Genomic DNA, 19,400 nt, shown 5'->3' with positions numbered 1-19,400 from the left:
TCAAGCATGAACATGTGAAGACTGTGGTCAGTAAAGAATACACACAAAGGGTCAGAAAAATTCTCAAAAGCAAGACGGTTCTACCAGAGCCTGAACCAAACAACTGACACAGTAACCATAAAGCCAGAGAAAACTGCAACAACCAAGTTCTGGAAAGAACTTTGGGAAAATAATAAAAACTACAACAAAAACGCTGGGTGGATAAAGGAGTTTGAAGGAAAATTCTCACAGAACAAAATGGAACAGATGGAAATAACAACTGAAATGATCAGCAAACGAGTGCAAAAAGTCAAGAACTGGACATCGCTTGGTAGTGATCAACTTCATGGATTTTGGCTCAAACATCTGATTAGTTTACATGGAAAAATGGCCCAACAATTCAATGAGATGCTGCAGAAAGGAAGTATCAGTGAATGGCTAACAACTGGAAGAACATACCTGATACAAAAGGATCCAGCAAAAGGAGCAGCACCAGGAAACTAAAGGCCAATAACGTGTCTGCCCACTATGTTTAAACTACTGACTGGCATCATAGCTGAAAGAATTCAAGACTATCTTGAAGAAAAAAACATCTTGCCAGATAATAATAATAATAATCATCATCATCATCTTTATTTATACCCCGCCACCATCTCCCCAATGGGGACTCGGGGCGGCTTACATGGGGCCATGCCCAGAACAATACAATATAACAAAATATAATAGAACAACAAGTCATAGCACATTAAACAACACAATAAAAGAAAATATACACTACATTAAACAAGATCAAAGAACAATAAAACCAAGGGTGGGCAACATGAACACTAGATTAAAACTCGAGGTGAGAAAGGAAGTAGGAGTAAAAACCACAGAGGACAGGATCATAAAGTGGCGGTGCGATCTGGAGGACAAATATTGAAGGAAAGAACAGAAAGGCAATAAACGGGAAAGCAGGAGCACAAAAGACCAGTTATTGATTGACAAAATGATTCTGGAGAACTGTAAAAGCCGAAAAGCTAATCTTCACATGTCGTGGATTGACTACAAAAAGGCCTTTGACTCACTCCCACACAGCTAGATCATCAAGTGCCTGGAGGCCATTGAGATTAGTAAAAACGGTGGCACCTTCATTGAAAACATGATGGAGCACTGGAAAACTGAACTGTTTGTTGGAAATGAAAGCTATGGACTTGTCAACATCAGGAGAGGAATTTTCCAGGGAGACTCATTGTCCCCTCTGCTTTTCATTATTGCCATGATCCTTCTGTAAACAATCTTACAAAAAACAAATCTCGGCTATCAAACATCTAAGAATTCTCACAAAATTTCGCATCTGATGTACATGGATGACCTGAAGATGTATGGAAAAACGGAAACTGAAATCCAGTCTCTGACTAACACTGTCCGAATTTTTAGCACTGATATCAGCATGGAGTTTGGCTTGGACAAATGTTCGACAGTGGCATTGAAGAAGGGAAAAATCATTGAAAGTGAGGGCATAAATATGCCTAATGGCCAAACAATAAAGTGTCACCAGCCAGAGGCCTATAAATATCTGGACATATTACAACATCAAGCATGAACATGTGAAGACTGTGGTCAGTAAAGAATACACACAAAGGGTCAGAAAAATTCTCAAAAGCAAGCTCCATGGAGGCAACACCATCAAGTCCATAAACACCTGGGCCATACCTGTCATAAGATATACTGCTGGCATCATGAATTGGACACAGATGGAACTGGAAAATTTGGACAGAAAAACAAGAAAACTCATGACCATTCATCATTCACTGCACCCTCGCAGTGATGTTGACCGGCTATATCTGCCTAGAAGATCAGGGGGCAGAGGACTCTTACAAGTAAAACAAGCAGTCAAAGAAGAAGGACAAGCCCTGGCAGAATATGTAAAGCAAAGTGAAGAACCTGCTTTGATTGAAGTCAAAAATCAGAAACTCCTCAAAGCACAGCAGACAAAAAACCAGTACAAGAAAGCCACACTACAAACTAGAGCTGACAGCTGGCACAACAAAACATTGCATGGAAAGTTCCTTGACAAAATTGAAGGAAAAGCTGATAAGGAGAAGACCTGGCTATGGCTCACGAATGGGACACTGAAGAAGGAGACAGAAGGCCTGATCCTTGCAGCCCAGGAGCAAGCCATCAGAACAAATGCAATTAAGGCCAAGATCGAAAAATCAGCTGATAACCCAAAATGCAGACTGTGCAAGGAAGCTGACGAAACCATTGATCATATCCTCAGCTGCTGTAAGAAAATCGCACAGACAGACTACAAACAGAGGCACAACTATGTGGCCCAAATGATTCATTGGAACTTATGCCTCAAGTGCCACCTCCCAGCAGCAAAGAACTGGTGGGATCACAAACCTGCAAAAGTATTGGAAAATGAGCACGCAAAGATACTGTGGGACTTCCAAATCCAGACTGACAAAGTTCTGGAACACAACACACCAGACATCACAGTTGTGGAAAAGAAAAAGGTTTGGATCATTGATGTCGCCATCCCAGGTGACAGTCGCATTGACGAAAAACAACAGGAAAAACTCAGCTGCTATCAGGACCTCAAGATTGAACTTCAAAGACTCTGGCAGAAACCAGTGCATGTGGTCCTGGTGGTGATCAGCACATTGGGTGCCGTGCCAAAAAATCTCAGCCGGCATTTGGAAACAATAGACATTGACAAAATTACGATCTGCCAGCTGCAAAAGGCCACCCTGCTGGGATCTGCGCGCATCATCCGAAAATACATCACACAGTCCTAGACATTTGGGAAGTGTTTGACTTGTGATTTTGTGATATGAAATTGTTTCATATTACAGTAGAATCTCACTTATCCAACATTCGCTTATCCAATGTTCTGGATTATCCAACGCAGTCTGCCTTTTAGTAGTTAATGTTTTTGTAGTCAGTGTTTTAAAGTCATTGTGATATTTTGGTGGTAAATTTGTAAATACAGTGATTACTACATAGCATTACTGCGTATGGAACTACTTTTTATGTCAAATTGGTTGTATAACATGATGTTTTGGTGCTTAATTTGTATAATGATTACCTAATTTGATGTTTAATTGGCTTTTCCTGAATCCCTTCTTATTATCCAACATATTCACTTATCCAGCGTTCTGCCGGCCTGTTTATGTTGGATAAGTGAGACTCTACTGTATATTTATAATCTTATATTATCTGGTTAGAACTGGATTATATGAGGCCCCTTGTACACAGCTGTATAAAATGCACACTGAAGTGGATTATATGGAAGTTTGGAGTCAAGATAACCCAGTTCAAAGCAGATAATATAAGATTATAAATGGGTTATATAGCTGTATGGAAGGGCCTTGAGTCTACACTGCCATATAATCCAGTTAAAATCTGGTAATCTGTATTTTATAGGCAGTGTGGAAGAGGCCTAACTCTGCCTGTCCCCTGGGCTGAGTGAGTTGCTAGGAGACCAAGTGGGCAGGGCTTAGCCTTCTAACTGGCAGCAATTGGATAAAAACAATTATTCCTCTCCCTCTAATTAGGACTTTATTTTTCTTTTCTTTTTGTTGTATCAACCTAGAGGCGTGCATAAGGGGTTGTGCTGTCAATTTTTGAGGTTTTGGGGTGTTTAGTTTTGTTGTTTTGTCCGCTGCCGTGATTCCATCACACACACACACACACACACACACACATATATATATAGAAGATAGATAGAAGAAGATATACACATACTTAAATGTATGACCCAATGATTCCATGGAATTTTAATCTAGGTTTTGGCAGAATTCTAACCTAGATTCTATAATCAATTTGATATGCTTTAGAATACAAAGACACCCCCCCCCCCCAAATATGGCAAGAATAGAGTAACACTGCCATGAAAATATACTACTTATTGTTTGTTACTTGATAGAACACAGCAAGACCATATGTGTATGAATCAAGTTGGGCAGCCAGTAACTCGCAGTGCCTAGTAAGTAGGTTAAGGTTTCCCCCTGACATCAAGTCTAGTTGTGTCCAACTCTGGGGGTTGGTGCTCATTTCCATTTCTAAGCCAAAGAGACAGCATTGTCCGTAGACACCTCTAAGGTCATGTGGCCGGCATGACTGCAGGGAGCACTGTTACCTTCCTGCCAATGAGGTACCTATTGATCTAGTCACATTTGCATGTTTTTGAACTGCTAGGTTGGAAGAAGCTGGGGCTAACAGCAGGAGCTTACCCCGTTCCCCAGATTCGAACTTCCAACTATTTGTTCAGCAAGTTCTGCAGATCGGCAGTTTGACCCACTGTGTCACCAGGGGTTCCCTAGTACTCAACTCCTAATCCCAAATACCTGTCTACATACACAAACACAGAGGGAGTTGGGGGCGGGGGGAGGAAGTGTATTTGTACACAAACTTATGGAAAATCCTCTTCAGGAAGCACAATTCTCCTCCAATGCAAAACACATAGTTCTTGCACATCTTGCATCATCACGGTTCATAGAAAATAGCATGCAACGTTTTTCAATATAGTACACTATCCGGGACCTTGCAAAAATATCCCATGGTAAACACCTGCAGATTTGTTAAGGCAGGTTTTGATCTGTCCTCCCCTCACATTAAAAATATCTAGAAAATAAATAGTGTAAATGTGAGTACATCGCTAACAACTTGAACTAACAATGTCATAGAAAGCTTACAATCTATGCCTATTTCTCTGTCAATTTGGCAACAAACTCTGACACTGCTAGACTAAAATGTCAAATTGTAGTGCATGGTGGATGAAATTGATAATACATTTTGGTACCATTTTTTCTTTATTCTTTTCTGTGCTTTTATTTGGTGCTCTCATTCCCTTTGGTAGTGCTCTTCAGTCATTTCTTATGAAAGGTATATGCAAATCTAGGATTAATGTTACTCTGTTGAGCCTGGCATGCTTGAAAGAAAATGAAGAAGCTTTTCCAAGTATAATAGAAATATTTCCAACCAACAACAATATATTCCCTTGGAAAATATATTTGAAATCCAATTACAATTGTCTATACCACTTCTATATTATATATTGCATATTGATATACAATGTTCAAAAACAGTAGCAGTCCAGGGGTTAGTTTCTAGTAACACAAAGGAGAATGCAACACTGTTTTTTGTTTTGTTTTTTACTTTTAGTCTTTGCCATCCTATGATTATCTTTGAACACTGATGTTTTGCCCTGTGAACTGCTAATTGTGTGCATTGCCTATAGTGTTATTATTTTTTCTTTCATCCACTATTCATCCTGCAGAGATCAAAACATTCCTCTCAGAGCTTGGTGACTGTAATCATACTTGTTGCAACACAGACCTGAGAATAAAGGTGGTTTTAGATTATTTTAGTGAGCATCTGTAGCTATATGCAATTATTGTTATTCCACTTCACGGGGAACCCCTGCAGGGTAGTGAGAGTCATTTTTATTTATAGGTTCTAGAAAGAAGAAAAGAAAACATTCTGCAGATAAAAGGCAATTTTTCTATACCACATGGATAAGCCTAGAGAAAAGGAAATTGCCATGTTAAAAAGGTGTGTTTGTTTGTTTTCATGCATTATTCCCTAAGGCTTCAAATAATTACTTTGTTAAAAAGATTTAAGTGAGGCAGCATTTCGCTGTTTTCTTCTATAGCCGGCTGGAAAATTATCGCATCACAAGACCTATACCAGGACCGCATGAGAGAATCAGTATAACGCAGCAAAACATAAGTGTTTTGAAACACATGTATATTTCAGTAGGACAGAGTTAAGCATATTTACAACACCATAAGGCAGTGGAGGTGGAGTAGATGGATTTGCTGACATCCAGAGGAGACCAATAAGATTTTGACATGTGTCTAGGGAATGAGCCAGGCCTTCCTAGATGAATGATAATAGGCACTGCTAGATAACTGCTGGTAATATTCAACTTTGAATGCTTTGTTGGTCCTGGCAACTGTGACATGATCTTATGAAAATTGAATGTCTTAGGAGCTACATAACTTATTTTTTTCAAATAACCTCAGTGCCCAGAGGTGAGGGAAACTTTTTAATATTTGTTGTGAGATATCAATTGTTCAATGGAGCCCCAGTGCTGCAGCGGATTAGACTGCTGAACTGCTGAACTTGCTGACCGAAAGGTTGGTGGTTCAAATCCAGGGAGTGCCAACCTTTCGGTCAGCAAGTTCAGCTCCCGCTATTAGCTCCAAATGTGAGTATATCAATAGGTACTGCTACGGTGGGAAGGTAACGGGTAAGAACCAGAAGTCTCCAGTACTGTGTAAATTGTCTTTTTCTTGGATTCAGAAGCAGAGCTGGCATTAGCTGTTTCAGTCAGCCATGCCCAAACCATTTTAACTGTTGTAAAATATTGGTTCAATGTCATATCAACTCATTGAAAACATGCACAGAAAATGCAAGGGAAGGGCAAAAATATCACCAAAATCTGAGTGAAGGCAAGAAAACAAGTAAAACATGAAGTGCAGAAGGGAATAATGGGAAATAAGGCATGAATATTCAGAAATAAGGAATTGCACTCTATATACTTGGGTCCAAAAGGGTTAACTACGGCCTAAATCCAAGTAACTCTTTGTATCATCAAGAATACTGTAAATCAAAATGTTGTAAGTTCCATTGATTCAATAAGTCTACTTTAATTGAGTCACAGAACTAGGTTTCTGTCATAGGATACAGACCCCTGCACTAAAGTAGTATCTGATATTTGAGGCCTACATAGATTAGTGCATTAATATACAGTGAAAGGGGAGGGAAGCCCCAGAAATAGCCATAGAAGTGCAGGGGGTAGACAAGATGTATAAAAATGAATACATAAAAATAGATAAAAATTGGGGTGAGGAGTGAGACTTGAGTGGTATAAAATGTTGGCTATACTAACAAGCAGAGAATTTTAAAGAGCTGCCCTTTATGAGATTAACAGAAAATGGGTTAAAATTTAAATATTTCAGAAGATAAGAAAATGGCTGTTTCTGCCTGATGTAGCAATACGCTCTCAACATCTTACTGTACTAAAATATAAAAATGATGACTGGTTGATTTGAATGGTTAACTTCTCTATAAACCAGAAAAAGATATTTTCAGTGTATTGTCTTATCCAACCACTCTTGCCTCTATTCAAACTTTATTCATGCTAATCTTGTCAACCAAATCTTCTTTAGCTACAACTTCAAAATATTGGATAATGAGTTTCATATGCTTTTCATTGCACCCATATTTCAAAAAGGCTGCCTAATTAACAAGTTCACATACCCTGTTTCCCCGAAAATAAGACATCCCCAAAAAATAAGACCTAGCAGATGTTTTGCTGAATTGCTAAATATAAGGCCTCCCCTGAAAGTAAGACCTAGCAAAGCTTTTGTTTGGAAGCATGCCCGGCGCCCACCAAACAAAACACCATAGCAATCAGGGATTGGTAAATGTACATACCAGTTGTATATGGAAATAATGGTAGTAACAAGAAATTCTTGACAGGAGTCACAGTTTGTCTGGTTTAGTTATGTTGGTTTGTGATGACAACTACTGTACAGTATATAATAAATGTTCATTTTTTGTTCAACAATAAATGTGAATTCTTCATGGAAAAATAAGACATCCCCTGAAAATAAGACCTAGCACATCTTTGGGAGTAAAAAATAATATAAGACACTGTCTTATTTTCGGGGAAACACGGTAAATATAAAGGTGCACACCTAATGCATTTTGGGAATCTCCTACACAGATAGCTACAGGTTAACATGTTCCAAAGCTGTTCAAAAGTAGTCAGTCACCAAAATGAAGATATGTAATATTTTAGAGTTGGCAGTTGATAATCTTTTAATATTTTAAACTTGTCGTAAGATTTTAACTTTATTTGTATTCAGTATGTTCTTTAGACCACTGCTTCTTAATCTGTGGGTCTTGACCACAAATGGGGTTCCCTTAGCTCAATGTTGGGGTCATGAAAAATTTGGCAACATTAAAGTTATATGAATGTCAACAAGTGGCTGTTTTAGATTTGCACCATCTGATGTTTACTGTGGACTCTGCAGAAAATGCTTCAGCTGTACTTCATAAAAAGGACACTCAAACTTTTTTTCAGTAATTTTTTTTAAATATCTTCTTATATACATATATACCTGGGGTCATGCACATATTTCTCAGGCCAAAAGGTGTCCCAGGTGGAGAGATATTAAAAAGCCCTGGTTTAGGAGACAATTCTATGAGGTTTAGTAAATAGCCTTTTATCACAGTTGTTGTGCATCTAATTTTTCAATTAATATGTAAAATGCACTTAGGAAGATTATTTCCCTTCATTTGGTATTGATGTTATATTTTAAAGAAAATCAAAACGATATAATTTGAAAGCCTCAAATATTAATATTTGGGAATTGGTGATTACATTCTCAAAAATTTCTGTTGTTGTTCAAAGCCTACTTTGTGCTGTTTTTACAATGACTCATGGAAAGACTCCTGTTTGTGGAAGTAAAATAGCAGTGAATGCACACACTGTCCAATACTAAGGGAAAACAATCCTTCAATATAACTTCACTTACAGGCAAATTGTAATTTAAAAATAATTATTAAGGCATTACCTTTATGTCAAATGCTCCAGGTTTACCCACTTGATTGTAAAGTTCCAATTGTTCTTTGATGGGGGAAAGCCACAATTTAAGTTGATTCAACTGGTGTTCAAGCTGATTCAAATTCTTTAGCATATGCTCAATTTCCTTCTGTTTCTCAGGCAAATCTTTGGATACCTTTAAAATAACAGAACATTTATTCTAGAAGATAAATTTCTTATGCTATGATACATACCAATGCTCTAGCATAATATTTTCATTCTGTGATACCTTTATTGGACCAACTAAAAAAAATTCAAAATATTTTGTGCAACCTTTTGAAACTGAATTTCTCAAGAAGCATTTGTTCTCTTACTTCTGGAAAACCGTTTAGACACTGTATAGATCAAACATGCTGACTGTAGTCCAAACGAAAGAGATTTATCTTTGTGGAAGGTACAAACCTCAGTAAGTAAATGTAACTGAGGTTTCTACCTCCAACAAAACTTATTTCCAAATAAACATTTATAGGATTTCCACTGCATGTTTCTTTCAGATTAAACCAGTAATTCTGATTGATATATAGAAAAATCTCCCTCCCTCCCACTCTAGATCTGTTTTAAAAGGGAACTTTTCAATGTGGCATGATGAAATTATCTAGACATTTATTTACAAACATGCCCTTTGTTTCCAGTATTAGGAGAAAATATCAGCATGTCACAAGTTCATAAACCATATGTACTGGGCAATGAAAGACAGTTCTACTCCTTGTCAAATTTTCTGGATAGAACAAATCTTTAGAAAACTGCTTTACATTCTCAAAGTTGGAGCCAATTTTTATGTCTTGTAAAAACATTATTTTCATATTTGTATTCTTATGTTTGGATGTTTATATTCTGTTCTTGAGAAACTGTGAAAATTTAAACCTTATATTCTGTGAGTTTAAGTAAGCATAATTTCAAAATACTAGTCTTGTGATAAATGTTCTCAAATGTGTTTATTTCTATTTCTTCCATATAACAACAACAGCAACAACAACAACTACTACTACTACTACTACAACTTTATTTGTATCCTGCCCTATCTCCCCAAAGGGGACTCAGGGTGGTTGCATGGAAACCTAGAAGAAACAGATAAATAAGAACAAAACAAAATGGAAAACAATTCCACAACTGCTCAAAATACTTCTTTCAATTCCATCTTTAAGCAGAAAGGTGAAAATTGTAAATATCTTATTGGAACATTAAACACTGTTACTAAATCATATTAATAAAAATACTGGATCCTCATTACACATGGAACAAAGTTTCTTCAGTTAAACAAATACAATTAAAGTTCAATTAATTACACTACACATAGGTTGTGTATCCCTTTTCCAAAATGCTTAGGAGCATTAGGAGAAGTGTTTTGTATATAATGAGATATACTGGAGCTAAGAACAAAGTCTAAACAGAAAATTCATTAAATTTTCATGTACACCTTATATACACTGTCTGAAGGTAATTTTATATAAAAAGTAGTTAACTCATTGTTCTGTCCCCCAGAGGTTTGGTTTGCATTTTTCATAGTTGTAGGAATAGCATCTGTTTGCATTTCTTCCAGGGCTGTTGCAGATTCTGCAGCACCCTGATGGCTAGCTATTAACAGAGGTTTGCAACCAGCATGCAGGCCTTTGCTGCTTTCAGTTTGCAAAGCTTTGCTGCTTTAAGTTTACAAGTGTTATCTTTTTGTTCTGGTGACCGCCCCTTTTTCTGGGGAAAGAAGGCTCTATTTTGAGAAGCCTCTTGCCTTCTAGACTGAAGAAGAAAGAACTTAGATGTGTTGTGTGGCCAAGCCAACTCTGACAAAGCCATCGTAAGTACTGACCTCTGCCTTTAAAACCAGTGCTGAGCATAGATAGGGAAAGATCTGCTCTTTCTAAAAATAGTAGCTTAGCACTGGGGCAGAGAATATCTCAGGATTTCTCTGCCACTGGAAGAAGTTCTACCTACTTCTCCTCAAAAACTAGCTTTGAGCTTAGATAGTTATAGACCTGCTCTTTCTGATAGCTCAGTAATAAGGTCAAGAGGATCTCAGGATCTCTTTGCCTTTGGAGGAAGTTAACCAGCAACTAAAGGGGGAAAGCAAGAAAGAAACATCTGCAAGGTTTTATAAGTTGGCTGTTTATATTTGAAACCTTAACTACGTGTGCCAAGTCTGCCAAGGACTTTGTGAAAATAAAATTTTGTTTGATTGTTCAACTTGAAGTGCCTTTGGTTACTGGGATTTCCAGAGCTTCTAAGTAAGGCCCCCACAGTTCACCTGGGCAAAGGAAGAAGCACATCTTAAAGCTTTAAAAGGTGCCTGGGTGTGACGGCATACTCATTATAATTACAATATAGACCCCATCCAATTTTGGAAAAACTTTAGAAACTATTTTTCCCCACCCCCTAAAGAGTATTGAAACTTTCTTTTCATTGATCACACAGGCCTACTATATAATGAGGAAGTGAATTCCTTACTTTGAGTATACACTTTGTGAAGTACATCCTTTTATATGTCTTGACTTTCACATCTATTTGTGTGAATAGATGATTTTGGATTCTAGTATTATGCCATCCCATGTGTAATTTTATTCATTTCAACTATGTTCCCACAAATTCATCAGACAACCTCCTTTTACAAGGTAATTAAGTCCTTCAATATTATCTTGGACCATTTCTATGCTTTCTCCACCTTTAACATACCTTTACGTTCAGTTACAAGCAGCTCAAAATCCATAAACATATTATGATGGTGGAGGGGTTGCCTGAAAATCGTTAAACACCATTTTTCACTTACAATTAAATTTCTTAGCCAGATGAAAAAGGATGTAGTTACAAATATGTTCAATGTCAGTATGTGTTACGTCAGCATCTGTTCACAATTTGGACTTTTTCATATATCATCTTAATCTTTGTTTAAAAGTTTAATTGCCAATTTGATGTTCTAAGAAGGCTTTTTGCTATTATTAAGAATGTTTACTCCAGAGTAATACCACTGTAGCACTTACAAGATGACAAAAGAAGGTTATGACCTAATACTAATTTGAAAATACAGTAAAGTCAGTATCAATACTCAGTTGTTTTATTTTCTCTTGCATTTTCCAGCTACTAAAGATCAAGTGTATATTGTTAAATATATGCAAATTAAATAGTTTTTTAAATTTGCAGAAAGTCAGGACTATTCACCTGATCTTTCACAGTTGGATAATAATTACCGCTACACACACACTCATATCTATCAATTCTCTTCAAATATTAATCTAAAACATCTGAAAAACTGAACTTTAGCATGTTAGTTCAAGATTTAATTAAGGTAAGTTAATTGACATCTTAGGAACTGAATAATTCAAAAGATTTAAACTCTATATTTGGTAGTAGCTGAAGGTCTTAATTTTCTATAAAACTTCTTGACAAGAATTTTCATTTTACCTCAGTCTTATAATTATGCCGTGGCTATCTTCAGTCCCTTAATCTTGCATAGCTAAATAGTCATAATTTTATTGTGGGTAAGATTTCCTCTTTACTTAACAAAATGTCACCCAGAATTATATAAGTGAATAAGGAATTAAATTTGAATAATGGGTTATGACATGAGATTTAGGTTTCACTTTACAGTTACAAGTATTTTTCACCATCCATTTCTACTTCCACGGTCCCCAAAGCCATTAAATGTCTTTTTACCTCTGGAGAAGCCTAATTTGATCAGATGAGAAAGCTGCAAGCCTTTCCTTCAGATTTCTATTTGCCAATGACATTAATTTCTCTTTAACCTACAGACGGCAGCAGTGCAGTGAATGTATTATGGAGCAGTCCTGAAGCTACCCTGTTTCCCCTAAAATAAGACATCTCCAGAAAATAAGACCTAGTAGAAGTTTTGCTGAATTGCTAAATATAAGGCCTCCCCTGAAAGTAAGACCTAGTAAAGTTTTGTTTGGAAGCATGCTCATCGAACAGAACACCAGAGCATGCAGGACTGGGAAATGTATGTACCATAGAGTGTTGTACATGGAAATAAAGGTAGTAACAAGAAATTCTTGATAGGATTCAGTTTGTCTGGTTATGCTGGTTTGTGATGACAACTACTATCTATATATATAAAAGAGTGATGGCATCACGGCGACCCACAAAACAACAAAACTACAGGCCCCCCAACCTCGAAATTTGACAACACAACCCATCATCCACGCCTCTAGGTTGATACAACAAAAAGAAAAGAAAAATAAAGTCCTAATTAGAGAGAGAGGAATAATTGCTTTTATCAAAGAATTTCAGGAACATCTTTGCCTTATTCCTCTGAGTGTTGTTGCCATGGTAGTGAATATCAAAATAGGCAGAATTTGGAACTATGAGCAAACTGGTTAATAACAAGTTGATAAACATATTAGAATCATAGAGTTGGAAGAGACCATATGTGGCATCCAGTCCAACCCCTTGCATGTGGGAATACACAATCAAAGCACTGCATTTTTTTTCATGAAGCCTATTTCTATTTCGGAGAAGGCAGGGGCAACATAAGTGGTGAACAGCAGTGTCAGGACAAGCAGTTACATCTCCATTATTTTATATCTTACTGTTTAATTAAAATATCCAGTATATGTAATGGTATATGCAAGTATTTCTATTCACCTTGAAATATGTCACTGGAACTTTGAATAGCAGTATTTATTAATGTCATGGCTTCTGAACAAATGTTCAAAAAGATGTGTCTTTAATAGTTCACTTCCCCAGGGCAATGGGGAACCAATATAATCTATTAAGAGCATCCGTTTCCATAGCCATGTTGGCCTTATGCCAGGGCAGTGAGAATCCAATGATAGCTTAATGAGTAGCAAGTTTTATTTGACACATTTTTTCATTCTACTTAATCTGAACTTTCTTAATCTGGACCATGAGGTATACCATTTAAATGCCATTCCAAGCTGTCAAAATACAAGACTTCAAGCCATGTCTCTGCATCTTTATTACCTCACTAGTTAAGAACTAGAAACAGAGTGAATGCAGCTATCTGCATGTACACTAGGAGTACAGTGAAATGGTTAATGTTCAGTGAGTAATATCTTTTATTCTCTGTTAACTTTCTTAGTCCCAGAGAATTTAATTTTCAGCTACCTTCTGACCACTAACAACCCAGGTTAACTCCACTGTATGCAGAGAGACAACCCATGAATGCAAATTTCAAACATTCTAAAGAATTAAAATAATACAGCTTTGCAAAGCAACCTTTTGGCATAGGTGCACAAATAAGATACAATAACAGAGGGATGTGCCCGAGGAATTACATACTCTATAAGCATTTTTCCTTTTAAAAAAAAAAAAACTCTTCCTAAACAGAAGAGACTTTTTTTCCTCCTGAGATATCCTGGCATATGGGTATGTGTAGGCATGCAACCAAATCTTACACAACCCATTCATCACTTATTTATACATTAAAATGTTGCTGGGGTAATAATAAAAAGTATCCTAAACAGAAGTTCTAGCTAAATAAGGCAACTTGTGCCAATTCTTTTCCTTCAAACACAGTTCTCCTAATTCCGTATATTCTCCTAATTTAAAAATTTGGATCAAATACATTAAATATAGTTTTTGTTTCCAAAGGAATGTGTGCTTTAATGTTTTTCAGTACTTGAAAACATCTTGTTCTATTCCTACTGCACTAATTATGGCCACAATTAGCACATTATCTGTTTTTCTTCCGTATTATAAAAGGTCTCCGTTCACTTTTACATTGGGAAGGAGCTTTATCATGAGGCTTACTGTTGTGGTTTACTTAAACAATATAGGTCAAACATAGCTATTTTAGAATATAGTCTAAACTATCCAGCTACCTGCAGAATGAGTTTAGGCCTGGAAAGATTCCTCTGCCAAACTTAACTGAATGAGAGAAACACTGTTAGGAATGTATGGCTCTGTGTGAATGATTTTAATTAGCATGTCTGTGGACTTTGTGGCTTGTTTTACAACATCTTTTATCTTCTTGAATCACTGTAATCTGCAGCAAATTTGTTCTTTTCTGAGAACTGCCCTGAGTCCCCTTGGGGAGATAGGGCAGTATATATATAAAGTTATTATTTTATTGACATAAAGACATAGCATGACACAACAAATGAGATATATATGCTGGATTTCGTATTACAAAATCACAAGTCAAACACTTCCCAAGTGTTTAGGACTGTGTGATGTATTTTTGGATGATGCATGCAGATCTCAGTAAGGTGGCCTTTTGCAGTTGACATCATAATTTTGTCAATGTTTATTGTCAGCTGAGATCTTTTGGCACGACACCTTATTATTATTATTATTATTATTATTATTATTATTATTATTATTATCATTATTATTATCTTCTCTCTCTTCCTCCTCCATTTAAATGAAACAGGTGAATACAACACTGAATGAGACATGTAGAATAATCACAGGATGTCTTAAACCTACACCAGTTGATAGACTCTATAAGCTAGATGGCATTGCCCCTCCCCTCCCGATATGCGACAGGAAATTGCTGCCAATTGTGAGAGAAATAAGGTTGAACACTGTGAAAGCCGCACACTGTATGGCTATCAGCCTCCCTCCAGTAGATTTAAATTAAGGAAAAGTTTCATGAGAACCACCACTCCTCTAAATGTTCCTCCAGCAACAGTAAGATTATCTCTGTGGGCAGCAAAATCAGACAGTTCCAACTGGATGGCCCCCACAAGAGTCTTCCTCCAGAGGCAAAACAAGAATGGGCAACTTGGAAGACCCTGAACAGACTCAGAAGTGGAGCTGGCAGATTAAAAGACAACCTGGCAAAGTGGCACTACCTAGAAGAATCCTCCACCTTGTGCGACTGTGAAGCAGGAGGTAATAATTGCTAATAAAGGGGAACAGATTGTACAAGTGTAGAACAAGGATTATAGAGTAAGTTTGGAAACCCATAGAGTACTTTTTTCTAGGCTAAATGTGGATAAATGAAAGAACACAGTTTTTGGCACCCATCTTACCTTCACATAATCTGACTCATTCCTCTTCTCTGACATTGAACTAAGAACGACTAATAAGCTCCTTTCTCCATATGCACAGTTTACTGGGCCCATGGCCAATTTATTGATGCATTTATTGTACAATAAAATATAAGAAACACATTATAGATGTCTTTCATGTCCTGGCAGGTGGCATATGGCAAGAATTGAATCTCTCACAAAGGCCATTGCCTGGTATCCTTTTACTATACTTTGAAGCACCAGGTAGCCAGGCTTACTTCACTTTATCAGTAAGAAGTACAGCTATTAGCTTCTTTGTGTACTGAAAAATAGATTAAAGATTCTTTACCTAAAGGAAAATATCTTGGCTTAGAACACATTGTTCAATGTATCATTAAAACATTAATAAAGAAAGTGCTGTGTTTAAGCAACACTCAGATTTTTCAAGTCAACCTGCAAATTTCATAGAGCTTCTTTAGGCAAGGAAGACTCAGAGGTGGTTTTGCCAGTTCCGTTCTTTGAAATACAGCCTACAGCACTGTTATTCATTGGTAGCCTCCCATCTAAGTAACTAAGGGCTCTTCCACACAGCCATATAACCCAGAATATCAAGGCAGAAAATCCCACTATATCTGTTTTGAACTGAGTTATCTGAGTCAAAACTGCCATATATTCCAGTTCAAAGCAGAAAATGTGGGATTTTGGTGCCTTTAGGCAATCTTATTCTCATCACTATTCTGCTTCATCTGAGACTCCTTTTTACCCATCTTCTCAAAACAAAACACAGTAGTAATGAAATACAATTGTCACCTTTAATTTTTATGGTTTCGAGGCTATTTTCTGTTCTTATGTGTTACAGTTATATAGCTATGAAAGCATGATTTTTCAACATCTATTTTTTGTTCACACAGTACTCCAGGACTGCTATCAAAATATGAAAACATTTTAAGTCTTAACCTATAGCTTAGGGAACAAGAGCATATTTACAAATAGCATGATCCCCATGGATGAAGTTCTCTTTCCATACACATTTGTCATAGATGATAAGGCTAATAATGGCTATTGCATGGTTAGGGAAAGCTAGAAAAGAATGTGTTGTAATGGGCTTCAACAACTCAGTGTCTTCTTCCAATTTTAAAAGTACTCTACAGTTGTGTCCAAGAATAAAGATGCTTCTGGCCATCTGAGAAATGAGTAAAATAATTGCTGAAAAATATGAAGACACCTGTAACAGATTACCCATATATAGTACGACACAGTTGTTCATATATCTAACCTTTATCCAACGATGATTAGCCTCTTTGAGTCTAGTGTCAAGCTTATGTTTTACTTCGGGGCTCAGTGATGCACTACCGAGTGCTTTTCCTCCAGCTTCATTTAATCGTTTCAGTATTCCCTTGTGCGTAGGCAGTTCTTCCACTCTTAACTGGAACAGACAAATGCAACATTTAAAATGAACTGTAGTAGAATTTTCAACTCCCTTATCTTCACTTCTATTGATTAGTTTATCAGTTGAAGTAACTAGACCAGAGAGCTCAATTCAGCACAAAATATCCACAGTTTTTGTTTTAGGTTGCAATGCCTCAAGAAAAGAAATGGGTGGGGTGGAGATAACAGTTCTGCTTTTGCATTAGGTAGGTTTTTTCCTTAGGTAGAGCCAGATAGTCACCAGAATTTCAAAGTCATAGTGGGAGGAAATAGTATAATGGAATTATTAAAAGCATAAGAGAAAAGCAACCTGTGTATTTAAAAATAACATCAAATAATTGTCAGTTTTTGGAGAGATAAAACTGACTTATCGTTTGCTGACTTCTTTAAAAGAGGTTAATGTATTGACTCTGATTAGATGCACCAATAGATTCAGGCTGTCACAGTCTTCCCTCAAACTCTTTTAGTTCTCAAAAGTGGCATATAAACAGCATCATCTCTACACATGTATTTACAATTTAGTACTCCACAAATGTTCATTGGCCCTGAAAATAAGTGAAGATATTATTGAAATGGTACAAATACCATAGTTTCTTGTGTTTTGAACACTGAGACCTAAAGCCAATGATAAATCATCTGCTGAATGGTTAAATCAGTATGCCACTGATGGGCTTTAGCTGGAACTAGAATTTGCATTTAAAGCTGAAAATCCAACAAACAAATCTATCCCCTCCGTCCTACCAAAAAAAAAAAAGTATTCTAAGCATGTATTACTGGCTGGATCTGGAACAGTTAGTAAAAACTAGCGATGTATCTGAGTGGGCATGGTATCAATTTACAATCCATTTGTTTCCATTAGAATATGTATTCAGATGTGCATCTATATTCACATTCTATGACTACTGCTAAATTGGCATGTTAGTTTAAGATTGGCAATACAGATTTTAAGAAATGTATATGTTTTGGATTTGAGCAAGAACCTTGCAGTTTTGCACCTTTTGACACTGAATGGACATATTTACTAGACTGACAATTTCAGTTTTCATAGTGCTTTATCAAACTTTGCTGAGATAAGATAGCAAATAGTAATAAACACAGAACTATTCTACAATGTTCATCTCTTTTTTGCTGTCTTGTTTTGGAAGCTCTTGCCAAAAGTCAGAAAAAGGACATTTTATGGGATTTTTTTTTTTACTATCTCTTCAGCTACCACAAAATCTTGCAGAGAAAAAAAAATAGTTCCTGTGAACAGGCAAATGTTTCAAGCTGTTCTTCAAGGCACTTGAATCAGTGCTCAATCATTTCTGGAGTGTTTTGCAGCATTAAGGATTTGGCAAGAATTTGCTGCTTTACAGCCACCATCAAGCTAATGATTTTGGTCCCAAGTGGGGGAAAAGGCTTTCAGGATTACTAACAGTGCAATCCTATGTCTGTTTACTCAGAAATAAGCCCTACTGTGCTTAATGAGGTTCAATCTCAGGTAAAGGGCCAAAGGATTGCATTTTAAATAAAAACAAAAGTAGATGATCCAGTTCAACATTAACATCACAGGGAGGAATGTTATTTCTTGTTCATAGATATGAACTTCGAAGCCAGAGAGTTTATACAGTTATTGAAACTAAATACTGAGCAAAAGGGAATTAATCTGTCGTTTAGCTAAAATCTTCCTTCATATTTGTAAACGACTTACAGCTGGGAAGACATTTTTTAAAATGATCCAATAAACTAGTATTTGTTCACATAATTTTTGGAACACATACACTTATTGACCTGCATACACATTCTTCAGAGCCATTGTGGTGTAGTATCTTGATTGTTGTACTACTAATTTGTAGAACAGGGTTTGAATCCTCGCTAAACCATAAAAACTCAGTAGGGGCACATCTACACTGACCACTTAGATCAGTTTGGAACTAGTGTGGGAGAAACCACTTTGGCTGTGCAGATGATTAGATCGACATGTCTGGAACAGGTTTGAGGCCAGGAAGGTGATTCAGGAAACAACTAAAGACTTGGATGTTTCAGTTGGCCTTGGTGAGACAAGCATTAGTTAACCTCATATAGTATTATCCGGTATTTATTGGAGCCGTATTTTATTATCTATGCATTTTATCTCATCACTGTACTCTTGCACCTAGGTAGATGACAGAATTGTATTGATAGTTGATTGATATTATCAATTATTATAATACCTCTGTTTTATTTTTGTTTTTATTTTGTTATATTGTAAATTGTTTGTATGTTTTTACATGATCATGTAGTTCGGGCTTTGCCCCATGTAAGCCGCCCCGAGTCTCCTTTAATAAAGTTTTATTAAAGTATTATTATTATTATTATTATTATTATTATTATTATTATTATTATTATTATTATTATTATCAACCACAGAAGGTGGCCTCAAATGGGTTCCAGAATCGGCAATATCTGTGGCTTGAGAGCTGTCCGATAATGCAGTGCCCCCCCCCTCA

The 19,400-nt window shown here is 36.6% G+C and overlaps 1 protein-coding gene and 1 long non-coding RNA gene across 16 annotated transcripts in view; one reads left to right on the top strand and one right to left on the bottom strand.

Moving 5' to 3' along the window:
* Positions 1–19,400, bottom strand: part of dmd (dystrophin) — a 1,684,732-nt gene that overhangs the window by 529,551 nt on the left and 1,135,781 nt on the right. For all 15 annotated transcript variants that reach the window (XR_010004953.1, XM_008107345.3, XM_016992722.2 and 12 more), the window contains 2 exons: positions 16,781–16,930; positions 8,556–8,720 (listed from right to left, as the gene is read on the bottom strand). Coding sequence is in view for 14 of the 15 variants with exons in the window: in XM_008107345.3 (XP_008105552.2) it covers positions 8,556–8,720; positions 16,781–16,930 (315 nt within the window). In the remaining variant the exon portion in view is untranslated. The remainder of the gene's footprint in view (positions 1–8,555; positions 8,721–16,780; positions 16,931–19,400) is intronic.
* LOC134297999 (uncharacterized) lies at positions 8,719–12,576 on the top strand. The gene is made up of 2 exons (XR_010004962.1): positions 8,719–9,736; positions 12,322–12,576. It is a non-coding gene; the product is annotated as an uncharacterized LOC134297999 (long non-coding RNA).

The sequence above is a fragment of the Anolis carolinensis genome, chromosome 3, assembly GCF_035594765.1.
Source record: "Anolis carolinensis isolate JA03-04 chromosome 3, rAnoCar3.1.pri, whole genome shotgun sequence".
NCBI classification, from domain to species: Eukaryota; Metazoa; Chordata; class Lepidosauria; order Squamata; family Dactyloidae; genus Anolis; species Anolis carolinensis.
Note: the sequence above shows the minus strand (reverse complement) of the source record. Positions and strands in the feature narration are given on the sequence as shown.